This window comes from Salvelinus alpinus, chromosome 35 (assembly GCF_045679555.1).
Source record: "Salvelinus alpinus chromosome 35, SLU_Salpinus.1, whole genome shotgun sequence".
NCBI lineage: Eukaryota > Metazoa > Chordata > Actinopteri > Salmoniformes > Salmonidae > Salvelinus > Salvelinus alpinus.
In genome coordinates, this window is record NC_092120.1 from 15,566,189 (window position 1) to 15,582,545 (window position 16,357).

General features: G+C 42.3%; 2 protein-coding genes across 4 annotated transcripts in view; both read left to right on the forward strand.

Annotated features, from left to right (window-relative positions):
- Positions 1-1,278: 1,278 nt before the first annotated feature.
- Positions 1,279-2,707, forward strand: irgq2 (immunity-related GTPase family, q2). Its single transcript, XM_071383775.1, has one exon. It carries the CDS (start codon positions 1,410-1,412, stop codon positions 2,589-2,591), a length of 1,182 nt encoding a protein of 393 aa, XP_071239876.1. The 5' UTR covers positions 1,279-1,409; the 3' UTR covers positions 2,592-2,707.
- A 5,349-nt stretch (positions 2,708-8,056) lies between these two features.
- Positions 8,057-16,357, forward strand: part of LOC139564697 (B-cell receptor CD22) — a 42,277-nt gene continuing 33,976 nt past the window's right edge. Inside the window, exon 1 of one of the 3 annotated variants that reach the window (XM_071384462.1) lies at positions 8,057-8,123. In XM_071384462.1, the coding sequence (XP_071240563.1) occupies positions 8,068-8,123 (56 nt within the window). In that variant the 5' untranslated portion in view covers positions 8,057-8,067. Of the gene's footprint in view, positions 8,124-8,963; positions 9,203-16,357 lie in introns of those variants that run through there. The other 2 variants (XM_071384464.1, XM_071384461.1) reach the window with 2 other exon arrangements.

Here is a 16,357-nt window from a genome sequence, read left to right on the forward strand (position 1 = left end):
TGGATGTCTATTTATTATCTCCACAAATTGTATTCGACAGTGATTACACAGATGGTATGACTGCAGAGAACAGTAGATGTTTTCTATGGAACTCACCCAGTTCCTCCACCGTGTATTCTATGTTGACATAATCAAGATGTATACGTTCACGATCATTGTAAATAAGAATTTGTTCTTAACTGACTTGCCTAGTTAAATAAAGGTTACATTTAAATGAAATTAAAATGTAAAAAATATGAATATCCTACAAACAACCACTAGATAGAGACACTCTATTTGACATGATAACCGCAAAGCCACATCATTTACAAGCCCACTTCTTAACCCCTTCTCAGTTTGAGCTTTAATCATAATACTCATTTATCAGAAAAGGAAACTGATTTAAGGTGATCTCAACCATCTGCTGGTGTAAGTGAAGACAGAACAACAGGCTCTGATTAGAAGGCAGATGTTTAAAATTAAACCTGAAACTCTCAGATGTTGGCAGAGGTATCTCGCATGGTTTCCTCTGAACAAAAAAACACCAAGAGGTGTGTGTGTGTGAGTCACAGTAGCAAAAAATGGACACTCCCTTTCACATTGTAAATCTGTCTGTGTTGTGGTGGTTGTTTCTGTTGTACTGTACCTGTCACTGAGCTACCGAACAAACCCACGTACAAACACCTGTGTTGTTCCTCAGGTTTGGATGAAAAGAAAATGAACATGTCCCTTTGCTGTTAACTGTTCATTTAGAGTTTACGTCACCTGCCAATTGTCAGTGTGAGCATCATGGACTCTGTCGTGTGTACAGTATGTGCTCACACTCATACTGGATTAAGGATGGGATTACAGGATTAGAATGTTCCACTCACAGTACAGAGCCTGTAAATAGATCTAACAGACACAGTCAGCTCACTTCGCTTGTATTGAGGATATATCTGCTATTGATCATTGGATAAGGATGTATTTCCCTACTAAGGTCTGTCCTTAGGTTTTTTCATCCAGGTCAAAGGTAAGGCATAAGCAGTAGCATACATTAGTACTGTAGACCAGCCAGTTACTTGGAGCTAAGATTGTGTGTTTGTTTACACAACACTTACCACTATCCAATACTGTCATTTGACCAATTCTGTAAAAAAAAAGTAGTTAAATACATTAAATCTGAATAATTGTGTAAAGAAACTGTTTTATTGTGTTCCCACTTATCCCGAATTGATTAAGCAGTAAGGGATTTTGTGTTCCAGGTCCTCGAGGGCTGCACTGTATGTCAGTGTTTGTTCTTGCCTTCTATTCAGAGACTAATAAATACCTCAGTATTAAACTGTGTGGACATAACAGCCAATCAATTATCAATTGAATTGATCAATTACGTGCCCAAGAAATGTAATCCTCCACTATTAAGATGTGTGAGTGCTCCTACATGTTGTTCTATGCTAATGACCATCCTCACCTCTCTCACAGCCATGGCGGCGGATGTTGTTTCTCACAGCCTGAACCTCCTGGAGACTCTCAAAGAGTCTATTGAGAACAACAAGCTGTCGGACGTCAAGGATGCTGTGGAGGACCTCCTGATCAGCCGGATCAACCTGGCCGTGGCAGGAGAGCGGGGGCCAGAGAAGTCTGCATTCATCAACGCCCTCCGTGGCCTGGGGCCTGAGGATGAAGGAGCCGCCCTATCCCCCTGCCCCACTTCTCCAGAGGAGATGGCCATCTATCCCAACCCCAAGCACCCTGACTTCAGGCTCTGGGACTTGCCACCCACCCCCGCAGCCTCACCCTTTGACCTGGAAGGGTACATGGAGCGGGTGAAGTTCCTGCGGTACAACGTGGTGGTCATGGCGTTCACACAGAGTCTCCAGGCCAACAGCGTGGCGGTGTTCCTGGAAGCCCGCTCTGTGCAGAGGGACACTGTGTACTTCGCCTTGCTGGCCTCAGAGAAGGACACAGAAAAGGGTCTGGAGGAGAGACGGAAGGCCAGCCTGGAGTTGTTGAAGGCCCAGGGGGTGGCCCTGCCTAAGGTGTTCCTAGTGAGGCCCTCCTGTCTGGAGAAACTTGACTTCCCAGGACTCCTGGAGGAGATGGAGAGGGACCTACCAGAGATCCGGGCCCACGCTCTCCTCCTGGCCCTGCCCACTCTCTCCCCAGTCCTGGTCACCCAGAAGAGGGACGCCTTCAAGGCCTTGGTCTGGGCTGCCGCGTCACTCTCTGGTGGGGTGTCGACCATCCCTGTGCCCCTGGTGGCCTCCATGGTGGACGCCAGAGTGGGTGTGAGGATCCTCACCAAGGCCAGGGCCTCGCTCTGTCTGGACGACGAGTCTGTTGAGCGGTTGGCACGGCAACGCGGCATGGAGCCGGCACGGCTCAAAGCCCTGCGGACGTGTAACCTGTCGGTTGAAGTCACTAAGGGGGAGGTAAAGCTACGGCTGGCAGCGGCAGAGAAGGAGTTGACCACCAACACAACCCGGCTGGTGGAGATGGCCATGCCCAGGCACGCCCGCTCAGCCGGTCGTTCCTTCACTGTCATGCTGCAGGCTCTCAATGGGGCCATCGATGAGATGGTGGTTGACACAGAGAAGATACTGGCTGCTGCTGGTATAGGAGAGGGGAAATGAAGGAGGTCAAGAGGAGGGCTAGAAATAGTGCAATGAAAAATGTTTTAAAACATTTGCAATGGAAATGCAAATGTGCATTGCGTAGGACTTTCCTGCAGTCAAATTATCTAGTTGCTTCATGGGTCAAATGTTATTAATATTTTTCATAATTTCATCATTAATAAACATTATTTCAAAAACCCTGCAGAAAATCAGGTGTTTCTATGTCAAAGGGTTTTGTTATATTTCAGTCTTCTGTAATGTACAGTACCAGTCAAAAGTTAGGACACACCTATTCATTCAAGGGTTTTTCTTTTTTTTCTTCTTTTTTTTAACACCCCTACTCTTACGATAAGTGCCATGGGATCTTTAGTGACCACAGAGAGTCAGCACACCCGTTTAACGTCCCATCCAAGGGTTTTTCTTTATTTTTTACTATTTTCTACATTGTAGAATAATAGTGGAGACTTCAAAACTATGAAATAACACATATGGAACCATGTAGAGACCAAAAAAGAATGAAACAAATCTAAATATATTTGAGATTCTTCAAAGTATCCACCCTTTGCCTTGATGACAGCTTTGCACACTCTTGGCATTCTCTCAATCAGCTTCACCTGGAATGCTTTTCCAACAGTCTTGAAGGAGGTCCCACTTGTTGGCTGCTTTTCCTTCACTCTGCGATCCAACGCATCCCAAACCATCTCAATTGGTTTGAGGTCGGGTGATTGTGGAGGCCAGGTCATCTGATGAAAACTCCATCACTCACCATCCTGGTCAAATAGCCCTTACACAGCCTGGAGGTATGTTGGGTCATTGTCCTGTTGAAAAACAAATGACAGTCACACTAAGCCCAAACCATATTAGATGGTGTATCGCTGCAGAATGCTGCAGTAGCCAGGCTGGTTAAGTGCGCCTTCAATTCTAAATAAATCACTGACAGTGTCACGAGCAAAGCACCCCCACACCATAACACCTCCTCCTCCATGCTTCACAGTGGGAACCACACATGCAGAGATCATCCCTTCACCTTCTCTGCGTCTCACAAAGACATAGCGGTTGGAACCACAAATCTCAAATTTGGACTCGTCAGACAAAAGGACAGATTTCCACTGGTCTAATGTCCATTGCTTGTGTTTCTTGGACCAACCAAGTATTTTCTTATTATTGGTGTCTATCTACACTATCTACCTAGAGAGTTTTCATCTGTATTTTTCGTAGCTGTCTACATACCACCACAGACCAATGCTGGCACTAAGAGCGCACTCAATGAGCAGTATTCCGCCATAAGCAAACAGGAAAACGCTCATCCAGAGGAAGCACTCCTAGTGGCCGGGGACTTTAATGCAGGGAAACTAAAATCTCTTTTACAAAATTTCTATCAGCATGTTAAACATGTAACCAGTAGGAAAAAAACTCTAGACCACCTTTACTCAAATCAAATCAAAGTTTATTTGTCACGTGCACTGAATTCAACAGGTATTCAATACAACCTTACAGCCAATACAACCTTACAGTGAAATGCTTAATTACAGGCTCTAACCAACAGTGCAAAAACGTATTAGGTGAACAATAGGTAAGTAAAGAAATAAAAACAACAGTAAAAAGACAGTGAAAGATAACAGTAGCGAGGTTATATAGAGGCACTGGTTAGTCGTGCTGATTGAGGTAGTATGTACATGTAGATATGGTTAAAGTGACTATGCATATATGATAAACAGAGAGTAGCAGTAGCGTAAAAGAGGGGTTGGGGGGGGGGGCATACAATGCAAATAGTCCAGGTAGCCATTTGATTACCTGTTCAGGAGTCTTATGGCTCGGGGGTAAAAACTGTTGAGAAGCCTTTTTGTCCTAGTCTTGGCACTCCGGTACCGCTTGCCATGTGGTAGTAGAGAGAACAGTCTATGTGGCTGGAGTCTTCGACAATTTTTAGGGCCTTCCTCTGACACCGCCTGGTATAGAGGTCCTGGATGGCAGGCAGCTTAGCCCCAGTGATGTACTGGGCCGTGTGCACTACCCTCTGTAGTGCCTTGCGGTCGGAGGCCAAGCAGTTGCAATTGCCGTACAAGGCAGTGATGCAACCAGTTAGGATGCTCTCGATGTTGCAACTGTAGAACCTTTTGAGGATCTGAGGACCCATGACAAATGTTTTTAGTTTCCTGAGGGGGAATAGGCTTTGTCGTGCCCTCTTCACGACTATCTTCGTGTGTTTGGACCATTCTAGTTTGTTGATGATGTGGACACCAAGGATATTGAAGCTCTCAACCTGCTCCACTACAGCCCCGTCGATGAGAATGGGGGCGTGCTCGGTCCTCCTTTTCCTGTAGTCCACAGTCATCTCCTTAATCTTGGTTACGTTGAGGGATAGGTTGTTATTCTGGCACCACCCGGCCAGGTCTCTGACCTCCTCCGTATAGGCTGTCTCCCTATACTCCACACACAGAGAAGTGTACAAAGCTCTCGCTCGCCCTCCATTTGGCAAATCTGACCATAATTCTATCCTCCTGATTCCTGCATACAAGCAGGAAGCACTAGTGACTCGGTCAACAAGAAAGTGGTCAGATGAAGCAGATGATAAGCAACAGGACTGTTTTGCTAGCACAAACTGGAATATGTTCCAGGATTTTTCCTATGGCATTGAGGTGTACACCACATTAGTCATTGGCTTCATCAATAAGTGCATTGATGACGTCGTCCCCATAGTGACCATACGTACATACCCCAACCAGAATCCATGGATTACAGGCAACATCCGCACCGAGCTAAAGGCTAGAGCTGCCACTTTCAAGGAGCGGGACTCTAACCTGGAAGCTTATAAGAAATCCCGCTATGCCCTCTGACGAACCATCAAACAGGCAAAGTGTCAATACAGGACTAAGATCGAATCGTAGTACACTGGCTCCGAAGCTCGTTGGATGTGGCAGGGCTTGCAAACCATTACAGTCTACAAAGGGAAGCACAGCCGAGAGCTGCCCAGTAACACGAGCATACCAGACGAGCTAAAATACTTCTATGCTTGCAAATAACACTGAGACATGCATGAGAGCACCAGCTGTTCCGGTTGACTGTGTGATCATGCTCTCCACAGCTGATGTAAGTCATTTCAAGACAAAGGAGATGATTGTGGACTACAGGAAAAGGAGGACCAAGCACGCCCCCATTCTCATCGACGGGGCTGTAGTGGAGCAGGTTGAGAGCTTCAAGCTCTTTGGTGTACACATCGCCAACAAACTAACATGGTCCAAGCACACCAAGACAGTCGTGAAGAGGGCATGACAAAATCTATTCCCCCTCAGGAGACTGAAAAGATTTGGCATGGGTCCTCAGATCCTCAAAAGATTCTACAGCTGCAATATCGAGAGCATCCTGACTGGTTGCATCACTGCCTGGTATGGCAACTGCTTGGCCTCCGACCGCAAGGCACTACAGAGGGTAGTGCGTACGGCCCAGTACATCACTGGGGCCAAGCTTCTTGCCATCCAGGACCTCTATACCAGGCGGTGTCAGAGGAAAGGCCCTAAAAATTGTCGAAGACTCCAGCCACCCAAGTCATAGACTGTTCTCTCTGTTACCGCATGGCAAGCGGTTCTGGAGCTCCAAGTCTAGGTCCAAGAGGCTTCTAAACAGCTTCTACAACCAAGCCATAAGATTCCTGAACATCTAATCAAATGGCTACCCAGACTATTTGCACCCCCCCCCCCCCCCCCCATGCTGCTGCTACTCTGGTATTATCGATGCATTGTCACTTTAATAAACTCTACCTACATGTACATATTTCCTCAATTACCTCGACTAACCAGTGCCCCCGCACATTGACTCTGTACATGTACCCCTTGTATATAGTCTCTCTATTGTTATTTTATTGCTGCTCTTTAACTACTTATTACTTTTATTTCATATTATTTATTTTTTTACTGCATTGTTGGTTAGGGGCTTGTAAGTAATCATTTCACTGTAAGGTTATTGTAAGGTTTCTGTTGTATCGGCAGATGTGATTAATAAAATGTTATTTGATATGATTTGCTTCACGCAGTCTCCTCTGAACAGTTGATGTTAAGATGTTTCTGTTACTTTAATTCTGTGAAGAATTTATTTTGGCTGGAATTTCTGAGGCTGTTAACTCTAATGAACTTATCCTCTGCAGCAGAGGTAACTCTGGGTCTTCATTTCCTGTGGCGGTCCTCATTAGAGACAGTTTCATCATAGAGCTTGATGGTTTTTGCGACTGCACTTGAAGAAACTTTCAAAGTTCTTAAAATGTTCCATGTTGACTGACCTTCATTTCTTAAAGTAATGATGGACAGTCGTTTCTCTTTTCTTATTTGAGTTGTTCTTGCCATAATATCGACTTGGTCTTTTATCAAATAGGGCTATCTTCTGTATACCACCCCTACCTTGGCACAACAGAACTGATCGGCTCAAACGCATTAAGAAGGAAAGAAATTCCACAAATGAACTTTTAACCTGTTAATTGAAATGCATTCCAGGTGACTACCTCATGAAGCTGGTTGAGAGAATGCCAAGAGTGTGCAAAGCTGTCATCATATAGCTGACAGGGTACAGGTTTCTTTTTTTTTCAGCCCATAACCATGTGTGTGAGTTGTATTTTTATTTTTTTACCTTTATTTAACTAGGCAAGTCAGTTAAGAACAAATTCTTTTTTACAACGACGGCCTACCTGGGAACAGTAGCAGGGGCAGACTGACAGATATTTACCTTGCCAGCTCAGGGATTCGATTCAGCAACCTTTCGGGTTACTGGCCCAATGCTCTAACCACTAGGCTACCTGCCGCCCCAAAATATGCCTTTGTTTCAAAGTAGATTTGTAGAAGACTACCAAGAAACACTCTGTGTGATCCTGATTTCGACCACTGCAGCAAAATCCAAGTCCTTGTTTCAGTAACTTTTCTTCCATTAGGTGCCTAATGAATGTGACCCTGTTCTTTTCATATCACTTTTGCCCAGTTTGTATTCATACTCAGATATTACATTTGCTGTGAGTGCATTTATGGGCTTTTACATATTTTGTCATCCACAATCGAAAGCAGTGCCTTCTATGTGAATAGAAGTTATTCAACTTGAATCCAATAACTTGGGCAGTATAGCATGTCGTCTTTATATGCAATAAAATATTTTCACAGACAAATATGAGTCAGTACTGTATTTCTGCTTAAATCAGCAAGGTTTTACTCAGAAAGTATTGTACAGTACAGTACCTCATGTTCTTCATGTACAACAACCACACACACTACACATACTGTAAATTTGAACAAAACACCTGACAAATGAAGCGAGTCAAAGCTCACTTCACAAATACAGTTCTGAACAGCGCAGAATGGAAAATAGATACAGTACCTCACTCCATCATCAACCCCAAATCATACAAATAGACACTTCTGTCTGTCATGCTTGGATGGACATGCAAAAACAAATGCAAAGCCTGGCAGACAATTGGGTTCCTCTTTTAGTTTCTCATCCTTATTTTGAGAAGACAGATATGCTGCAGATACAGTATCTTTCACGAGACAGTCATCACAGCGAATCCCTTCTGAGGTAAGAAGAAACAACTTTGTGAATGTTTGCTATTTCTTTTACGCATGTCTACCCATTATAAAGTGAGAAATGTATCCTGGATACATGTTTATTTATGGTCATACTGAGCTGATAATGTGAAATACCTCATGTGCACATTGAGATAGGAACGTTGCTCAAATGCTGTCAGTTCCACTTTAAAGTTCATTTAGATATTTATGTCTCGATGATATGGTAATAATGAGAGAGAGAGAACCAACAATTGCAAGACAGAATAATCGAATGGGAAGTGTAAATTTAAGTTCCTGGCCCTCCACCTGACAAAAACTTTAGGAAAAACGAATTGTGTGCCGCCACCAAACAAGGCAATAATATAGGCCTACACTAGGTTACTGCCAATAAAATTTGCAGTAAACGTTACTTGTACAAGTGAAACTTCTAAACAGATATTTATATTATTGTGGAAGTGTTTATTACTCTCCTTGAAGTGAGCAAAGGGGATTAAATAAGAATTCACAGCTTTGCTTTCGAAAGCGAGAACATAAAAAAATGTCACCTATAAAAATAATTATCCACATTTAGATAGGCTACTAATTACAAAATAAATAAAGTAATCAAAATAAGTACGGAATTAACCAAATAAATACAGTGCAAATACGTTTAAGGCACACAACATAATATTCTGGCAAAGGCTACATTTATTTAGATTAAGACGCACTGTGAATACAGGCTTTGAAAATTAATAAAATAAAAGTGCAACAAGAACCATTCGGCCTATTTTTCTTTTCATTATATATTAACCTACCTAAAGGTTTCTGGCATGGAACAAAATCATGTTCACCTTTTCTGGTTTAATAGACTGCAGAGTGGGGTAACAATATTGCCTGCTGTAGGCCTACTGAAAAAACATTCAGACGGGAACTTTTTGCACGGATGCAGAGGTATTTGAGCGCTATGTTGACAAAGAGCGGAAATCGAATGCAAAGCCTGGCAGACAATTGGGTTCCTCTTTTAGTTTCTCATCCTTATTTTGAGAAGACAGATATTCTGCAGATACAGTATCTTTCACGAGACAGTCATCACAGCGAATCCCTTCTGAGGTAAGAAGAAACAACTTTGTGAATGTTTGCTATTTCTTTTACGCATGTCTACCCATTATAAAGTGAGAAATGTATCCTGGATACATGTTTATTTACGGTCATACTGAGCTGATAATGTGAAATACCTCATGTGCACATTGAGATAGGAACGTTGCTCAAATGCTGTCAGTTCCACTTTAAAGTTCATTTAGATATTTATGTCTCGATGATATGGTAATAATGAGAGAGAGAGAACCAACAATTGCAAGACAGAATAATCGAATGGGAAGTGTAAATTTAAGTTCCTGGCCCTCCACCTGACAAAAACTTTAGGAAAAACGAATTGTGTGCCGCCACCAAACAAGGCAATAATATAGGCCTACACTAGGTTACTGCCAATAAAATTTGCAGTAAACGTTACTTGTACAAGTGAAACTTCTAAACAGATATTTATATTATTGTGGAAGTGTTTATTACTCTCCTTGAAGTGAGCAACGGGGATTAAATAAGAATTCACAGCTTTGCTTTCGAAAGCGAGAACATAAAAAAATGTCACCTATAAAAATAATTATCCACATTTAGATAGGCTACTAATTACAAAATAAATAAAGTAATCAAAATAAGTACGGAATTAACCAAATAAATACAGTGCAAATACGTTTAAGGCACACAACATAATATTCTGGCAAAGGCTACATTTATTTAGATTAAGACGCACTGTGAATACAGGCTTTGAAAATTAATAAAATAAAAGTGCAACAAGAACCATTCGGCCTATTTTTCTTTTCATTATATATTAACCTACCTAAAGGTTTCTGGCATGGAACAAAATCATGTTCACCTTTTCTGGTTTAATAGACTGCAGAGTGGGGTAACAATATTGCCTGCTGTAGGCCTACTGAAAAGACATTCAGACGGGAACTTTTTGCACGGATGCAGAGGTATTTGAGCGCTATGTTGACAAAGAGCGGACATCGACCCTCATTCCCTCTCCACCATGCCACTGGGTCATACATTTACATTTTTTGGGGTGGATGTGAGCTCTGCGCTGGCCCGCTGTTGTGCAAGAACACTGCCCCGTGATGTCTTCTATGGTGAACATGCGCACTCGATCTCTGTTCTAATTGTCCAAAATCACCATTGAAAGGGTCTCGTATCACCCTGAGGGTCTACAACGTTTGATTACAAATCACCATTCAAAGTTATCAGTACCACATATCACCATATGATTGGTTTATGTTATGTTCTGTGAATTACTGATGTCCCCTGTAAGAATGGAGCACCCTTGGTCATGCGCAGTGTTGTTCTATGTTATTCTGGTACTAACTGATTCCAGTAAAATGTGAAGCTCCAGTTCCATTTCTTGTATTCAGAGTCTTTCTTATTATATAAATAAGTAATAAGAGCTAAGACACTACAGTTTATATGTGTTTATTTATTTGCACACATGAAAATACAATATTGGTCAAATGATTTCCACATTATTCGGTGGTTTGTGCATGACACAAGCTGCATTGTAGACCATTTACCGCGTTGGTAGGCAACGCAACAAAGCACTCCCCCCTTCCCCTGTAAAAAAAGAAGAAAAAAAGACAATACAATCGTATATCAACGATGTTTGGACAGGTTGATGGGACGATGTGTCATTCCAGACATCGCCCAACCCATATACACCTCCAGTCCCAGGAAGAATATTGTAGCCCTATTCGCACGGGACTAATATTACCAGATAACGTTGGTTATGCATGTATTACCCCCGAATGGCCGTTATTCCAGAGGATTCGGACTGAATGAGTTTTTTCCAAACTGCCACCTGTAATTATATATTTTTTTTATACAGTGGCAGTTTTTTTTATAGGAGTGAAGATATTTCAACAAGTCCTGGCGACAGGTGACACTAATAACTCGAGCTTGGTTCCCAAGTTTCTAAACCATACAAAGCCATCTTTGGTATAGTGTCCACATAATATTTGAATTGAGGAAGTGTGATCATAATCATGAGGATAATTTAGCGATGGGCAGTAGAAAGCCCAATAAGGACGGGATAAATTTGACTGGGGGTGCTCAGGTAATGTAATTATGTACACCAGCACAAATCACCGTAATCACCGTAATTTTAGTCCGGTCTGAATCTGCCATGTCAGTCATTTTTTTTGGCAGGAAGGTTATTATCCCAGCCCTAAAAACCTATTGTTTTGATGGAGTTAAAAAAACGTCTTAGGGCTCAAATCCCGATAACGGGATCGATTTGACAACATCCAGTGAAATGGCAGAGCGCCAAATTCAAATTAAATTATTCGAAATATTTAACTTTCATACAATCACAAGTGCAATACACCAAATTAAAGCTTTACTTCTTGTTAATACAGCCACCGTGTCAGATTTCAAAAAGGCTTTACGGCGAAAGCAAACCATGCTATTATCTGAGGATAGCACCCCATCAAACAAACACAGACAATCCTATTTCATCCCGCCAGGCGCGACACAAAACTCAGAAATAACTATATAATTCATGCCTTACCTTTGAAGATCTTCTTTTGTTGGCACTCCAATATGTCCCATAAACATCAGAAATGGTCCTTTTGTTCAATTAATTCCGTCGTTGTATCTCCAAAATGTCAATTTATTTGGCGCGTTTGATCCAGAAAAACACTGGTTCCAACTCGCGCAACATGACTACAAAATATCTAATAAATTACCTGTAATCTTTGTCCAAACATTTCAAACAACTTTCCTAATACAACGTTAGGTATTTTTTTACGTAAATAATCGAAAACATTTAAGACGGGATAAACTGCGTTCAATAGCGGATAAAAACAAAGTGGAGCGAGCTTTCAGGTCATGCGCCCCAACCACAACAGTACACTTCACTCTATCAAAGAGTACACTTCACTCGGCCCTCGTTCTGAACTGCCCTACTTCTTCATTTCTCAAAGGAAAAACATCAACCAATTTCTAAAGACTGTTGACATCCAGTGGAAGCGATAGGAACGGCAAGCAAGATCCCCATAGAAAACCCATTGAAAGAGAGTGACCTCAACAACAAAAATATCCTGGTTGGTTTGTCCTCTGGGTTTCGCCTGCCAAATATGTTCTGTTATACTCACAGACATCATTCAAACAGTTTTAGAAACTTCAGAGTGTTTTCTATCCAAATCTACTAATAATATGCATATCCTAGCTTCTGGGCCTGAGTAGCAGGCAGTTTACTTTGGGCATGCTTTTCATCCGGATGTGAAAATACCACCCCCTAGCCTAGAGAGGTTAAAAAAACGGCTAAGAATAAGAAATAAAAGTAACAAGTAATTAAAGAACAGCAGTAAAATAACAATAGCGAGACTATATACAGGGGGGTACCGGTACAGAGTCAATGTAAGGGGGCACCGGTTAGTTGAGGTAATATGTACATGAAGGTAGAGTTATTAAAGTGACTATGCATAGATGACAACAACAAAGTGTAGCAGCGGTGTGAAAGAGGAGGAGGTGGGCGGGGCAATGCAAATAGTCTGGGTAGCCATTTGATTAGGTGTTCAGGAGTCGTATGGCTTGGGGGTAGAAGCTCTTTAGAAGCCTCTTGGACCTAGACTTGGTGCTCTGGTGGTAGCAGAGAGAACAGTCTATGACTAGGGTGGCTGGAGTCTTTGACCATTTTTAGGGCCTTCCTCTGACACCGCCTGGTATAGAGGTCCTGGATGGCAGGAAGAAGCGTGATCACACAGTCTTCCGGAACAGCTGGTGCTCTCATGCATGCTTCAGTGTTATTTGCCTCGAAGCGAGCATAGAAGTATTTTAGCTCGTCTGGTATGCTCGTGTCAATGGGCAGCTTTCGGCTGTGCTTCCTTTTATGGTCTGTAATGTTTTGCAAGCCCTGCCACATCCGACGAGCATCGGAGCCGGTGTACTACGATTCGATCTTAGTCCTGTATTGACACTTTGCCTGTTTGATGGTTCGTCGGAGGGCATTCCTTGAGCACATTTTTGTGGTACAGTCGATAGCTCTGGACTTCGGGCTAGAAGGTTGAGTGTTCGAGACCTGCTCCCTGCCTGTTTCATTACATTACGTTTTGTGCGAATTAATTGAACATCGCCAAGTGCATCATAAAACAAATATTGTGCATATTTCATGCAGCCCTTGCTGTTAGATCGCAAAGCAGCATACAACTGAGCTAAATGACAAGTTCACTTTCTCATTCACAGTTTATAAACGCATATCAAGCGCAAGTGCTTCAGTGTTCAGCTGACATAGGCTGTGGGGGGGGGGGGGGGCATTTAGGACGTCTTCTACTGTGGATCGCAAACATATCCCAATGATTATGACTTTTATGAATTCAAATATTATGGCGACACTATACTAAAGCTGGTTTACAAACTTACCGGATATGTCATGTGAGCAAGCGTTGCAAAATAAATGTACACCTACATGTTATTCAATCATTGCACCCACACTGCAGGCGTGCGCCATGAAGCGCCTGCTTTGCCAAGCTCTAAAATAGAAGTTGCTTCTATTTGTGACAACAAACGCTATGCAAGTCCAGCCTCTCCCATCTCCTCATTGGCGTTTAGAAGCAGACAGTGGCATGCGAAAGTATTCACCCCCTTGGCCATTTTTCCTATTTTGTTGCCTTACAACCTGGAAATAAAATAGATTTTTGGGGGGTTTGTATCATTTGATTTACACAACATACCTACCACTTTGAAGATGCAAAATATTTTTTCTTGTGAAACAAACAAAAAACGGAAAACTTGAGTGTGCATAACTATTCACCCCCCCAAAAGTCAATACTTTGTAGAGCCACCTTTTGCAGCAATTACAGCTGAAAGTCTCTTGGGGTATGTCTCTATAAGCTTGGCACATCTAGCCACTGGGATTTCTGCCCATTCTTCAAGGCAAAACTGCTCCAGCTCCTTCAAGTTGGATGGGTTCCGCTGGTGTACAGCAATCTTTAAGTCATACCACAGATACTCAATTGGATTGAGGTCTGAGCTTTGACTAGGCCATTCCAAGACATTTAAATGTTTCCCCTTAAACCACTCAAGTGTTGCTTCAGCAGTGTGCTTAGTGTCATTGTCCTGCTGGAAGGTGAACCTCCATCCCAGCCTCAAATCTCTGGAAGAGTGAAACAGTTTTCCCTCAGGAATTTCCCTGTATTTAGCGCCATCATTCCTTCAAGCTTGACCAGTTTTCCAGTCCCTGCCGATGAAAAACATCCCTACAGCATGATGCTGCCACCACCATGCTTCACTGTGGGGATGTTGATCTCGGGGTGATGAGAGGTGTTGGGTTTGCACCAGACATAACGTTTTCCTTGATGGCCAAAAAGCTCAATTTTAGTCTCATCTAACCAGAGCACCTTCTTCCATCTGCTTGGGGAGTCTCCCACGTGCCTTTTGGTGACCACCAAATGTGTTTGACTATTTTTTTCTTTAAGCAATGGCTTTTTTCTGGACACTCTTCCGTAAAGCCCAGCTCTGTGAAGTGTACAGCTTAAAGTGGTCCTATGGACAGATACTCCAATCTCCGCTGTGGAGCTTTGCAGCTACTTCGGGGTTATCTTTGGTCTCTTTTATGCCTCTCTGATTAATGCCCTCCTTGCCTGGTCCATGAGTTTTGGTGGGCGGCCCTCTCTTAGCAGGTTTGTTGTGGTGCCATATTCTTTCAATTTTTTAATAATGGATTTAATGGTGCTCCGTGGGATGTTCAAAGTTTTGGATATTTTTTTATAACCCAACCCTGATCTGTACTTCTGCACAACTTTGTCCCTGACCTGTTTGGAGAGCTCCTTGGTCTTCATGGTGCCGCTTGCTTGGTGGTGCCCCTTGCTTAGTGGTGTTGCAGACTCTGGGGCCTTTCAGAACAGGTGTACAGTATATATACTTGAGAACTTGTGACAGATCATGTGACACTTAGATTGCACACAGGTGGACTTTATTTAACTAATAATGTGACTTCTGAAGGTAATTGGTCGCACCAGATCTTATTTAGGGGCTTCATAGCAAAGGGGTGAATAAATATGCACCCACCACTTTCCAGTTGTTTATTTTTGAAACAAGCTATTTTTTTCACTTCACCAATTTCGACTATTTTGAGTATGTCCATTACATGAAATCCAAATAAAAATATATTTAAATTACAGGTTGTAATGCAACAAAATAGGAAAAACGCCAAGGGGGATAAATACTTTTGCAAGGCACTGTATACCCATGTGCTATCTCCTCATTGGTTATACCCACGTGGGTGATTGAAAGACAAACTGAGGTCGGTCGGTTGTGGTAATACACCTTATTATGAAAATTAGATGCCAATCGCCATATAAAGTCCAAAAAAGAAAAGGCCTGAAAGGAGGAGAGATGACTAGAAACGATTCGGTTGACCGTTTTATGTGTGGATTAATTGTCGGAGAAGAGGACCTTGTGCATTTCAGGTAAAATAACAACTCAACGTTTATATCCCAGGACAATTTAGCATTAAACATTTATGGAAATTTAGCTAGTTAGCTTGCATTTGCTAGCTAATGTGTCCTATTTAGCTCTCTAGCTTGCTGTTGCTAGCTAATTTGTCCTGGGATATAAACATTGAGTTGTTATTTTACCTGAAATGCACAAGGTCCTCTACTGCATTCTAATGTCGACTTTTCTTATGGATAATAGTATCAAGTGAAAGGTTTTACTCATGCTCAGTTCTAGGTTCTGGAGTGTTCCAGATGTGGAAATATGAAGTAGAAGTTATTGAACTCCCTCACGTGCGTGTGTTATGGACAATGAAATTACATTATATGTGGAGAATGATAGGCAACATTTGCATCTGTTGGTCATCAAGTTGGCTATTAATTTCTATGCCATTGCAGCCTACTGTAGCTTACCATTTGATATAATAAATATATACATGTGTATTGAAATGACGATATCACTGGAGTGATTGCAAATCAATTTGTGCCACTTGTGTAGCCTAGCTGGAGCGGGCGAGTTGATTTAATAAACTATAACTCAGTTCAATCAATCAAATGTATTAATAAAGCCCTTTTTACATCAGCTGATGTCACAAAGTGCTGTACACCCAGCCTAAAACCCCAAACAGCAAGCAATTCAGATGTAGAAGCACGGTGGCTAGGAATAACTCCCTAGAACGTCCGGAACCTAGGAAGAAACATAGAGAGGAACCAGGCTCTAAGGGGTGGC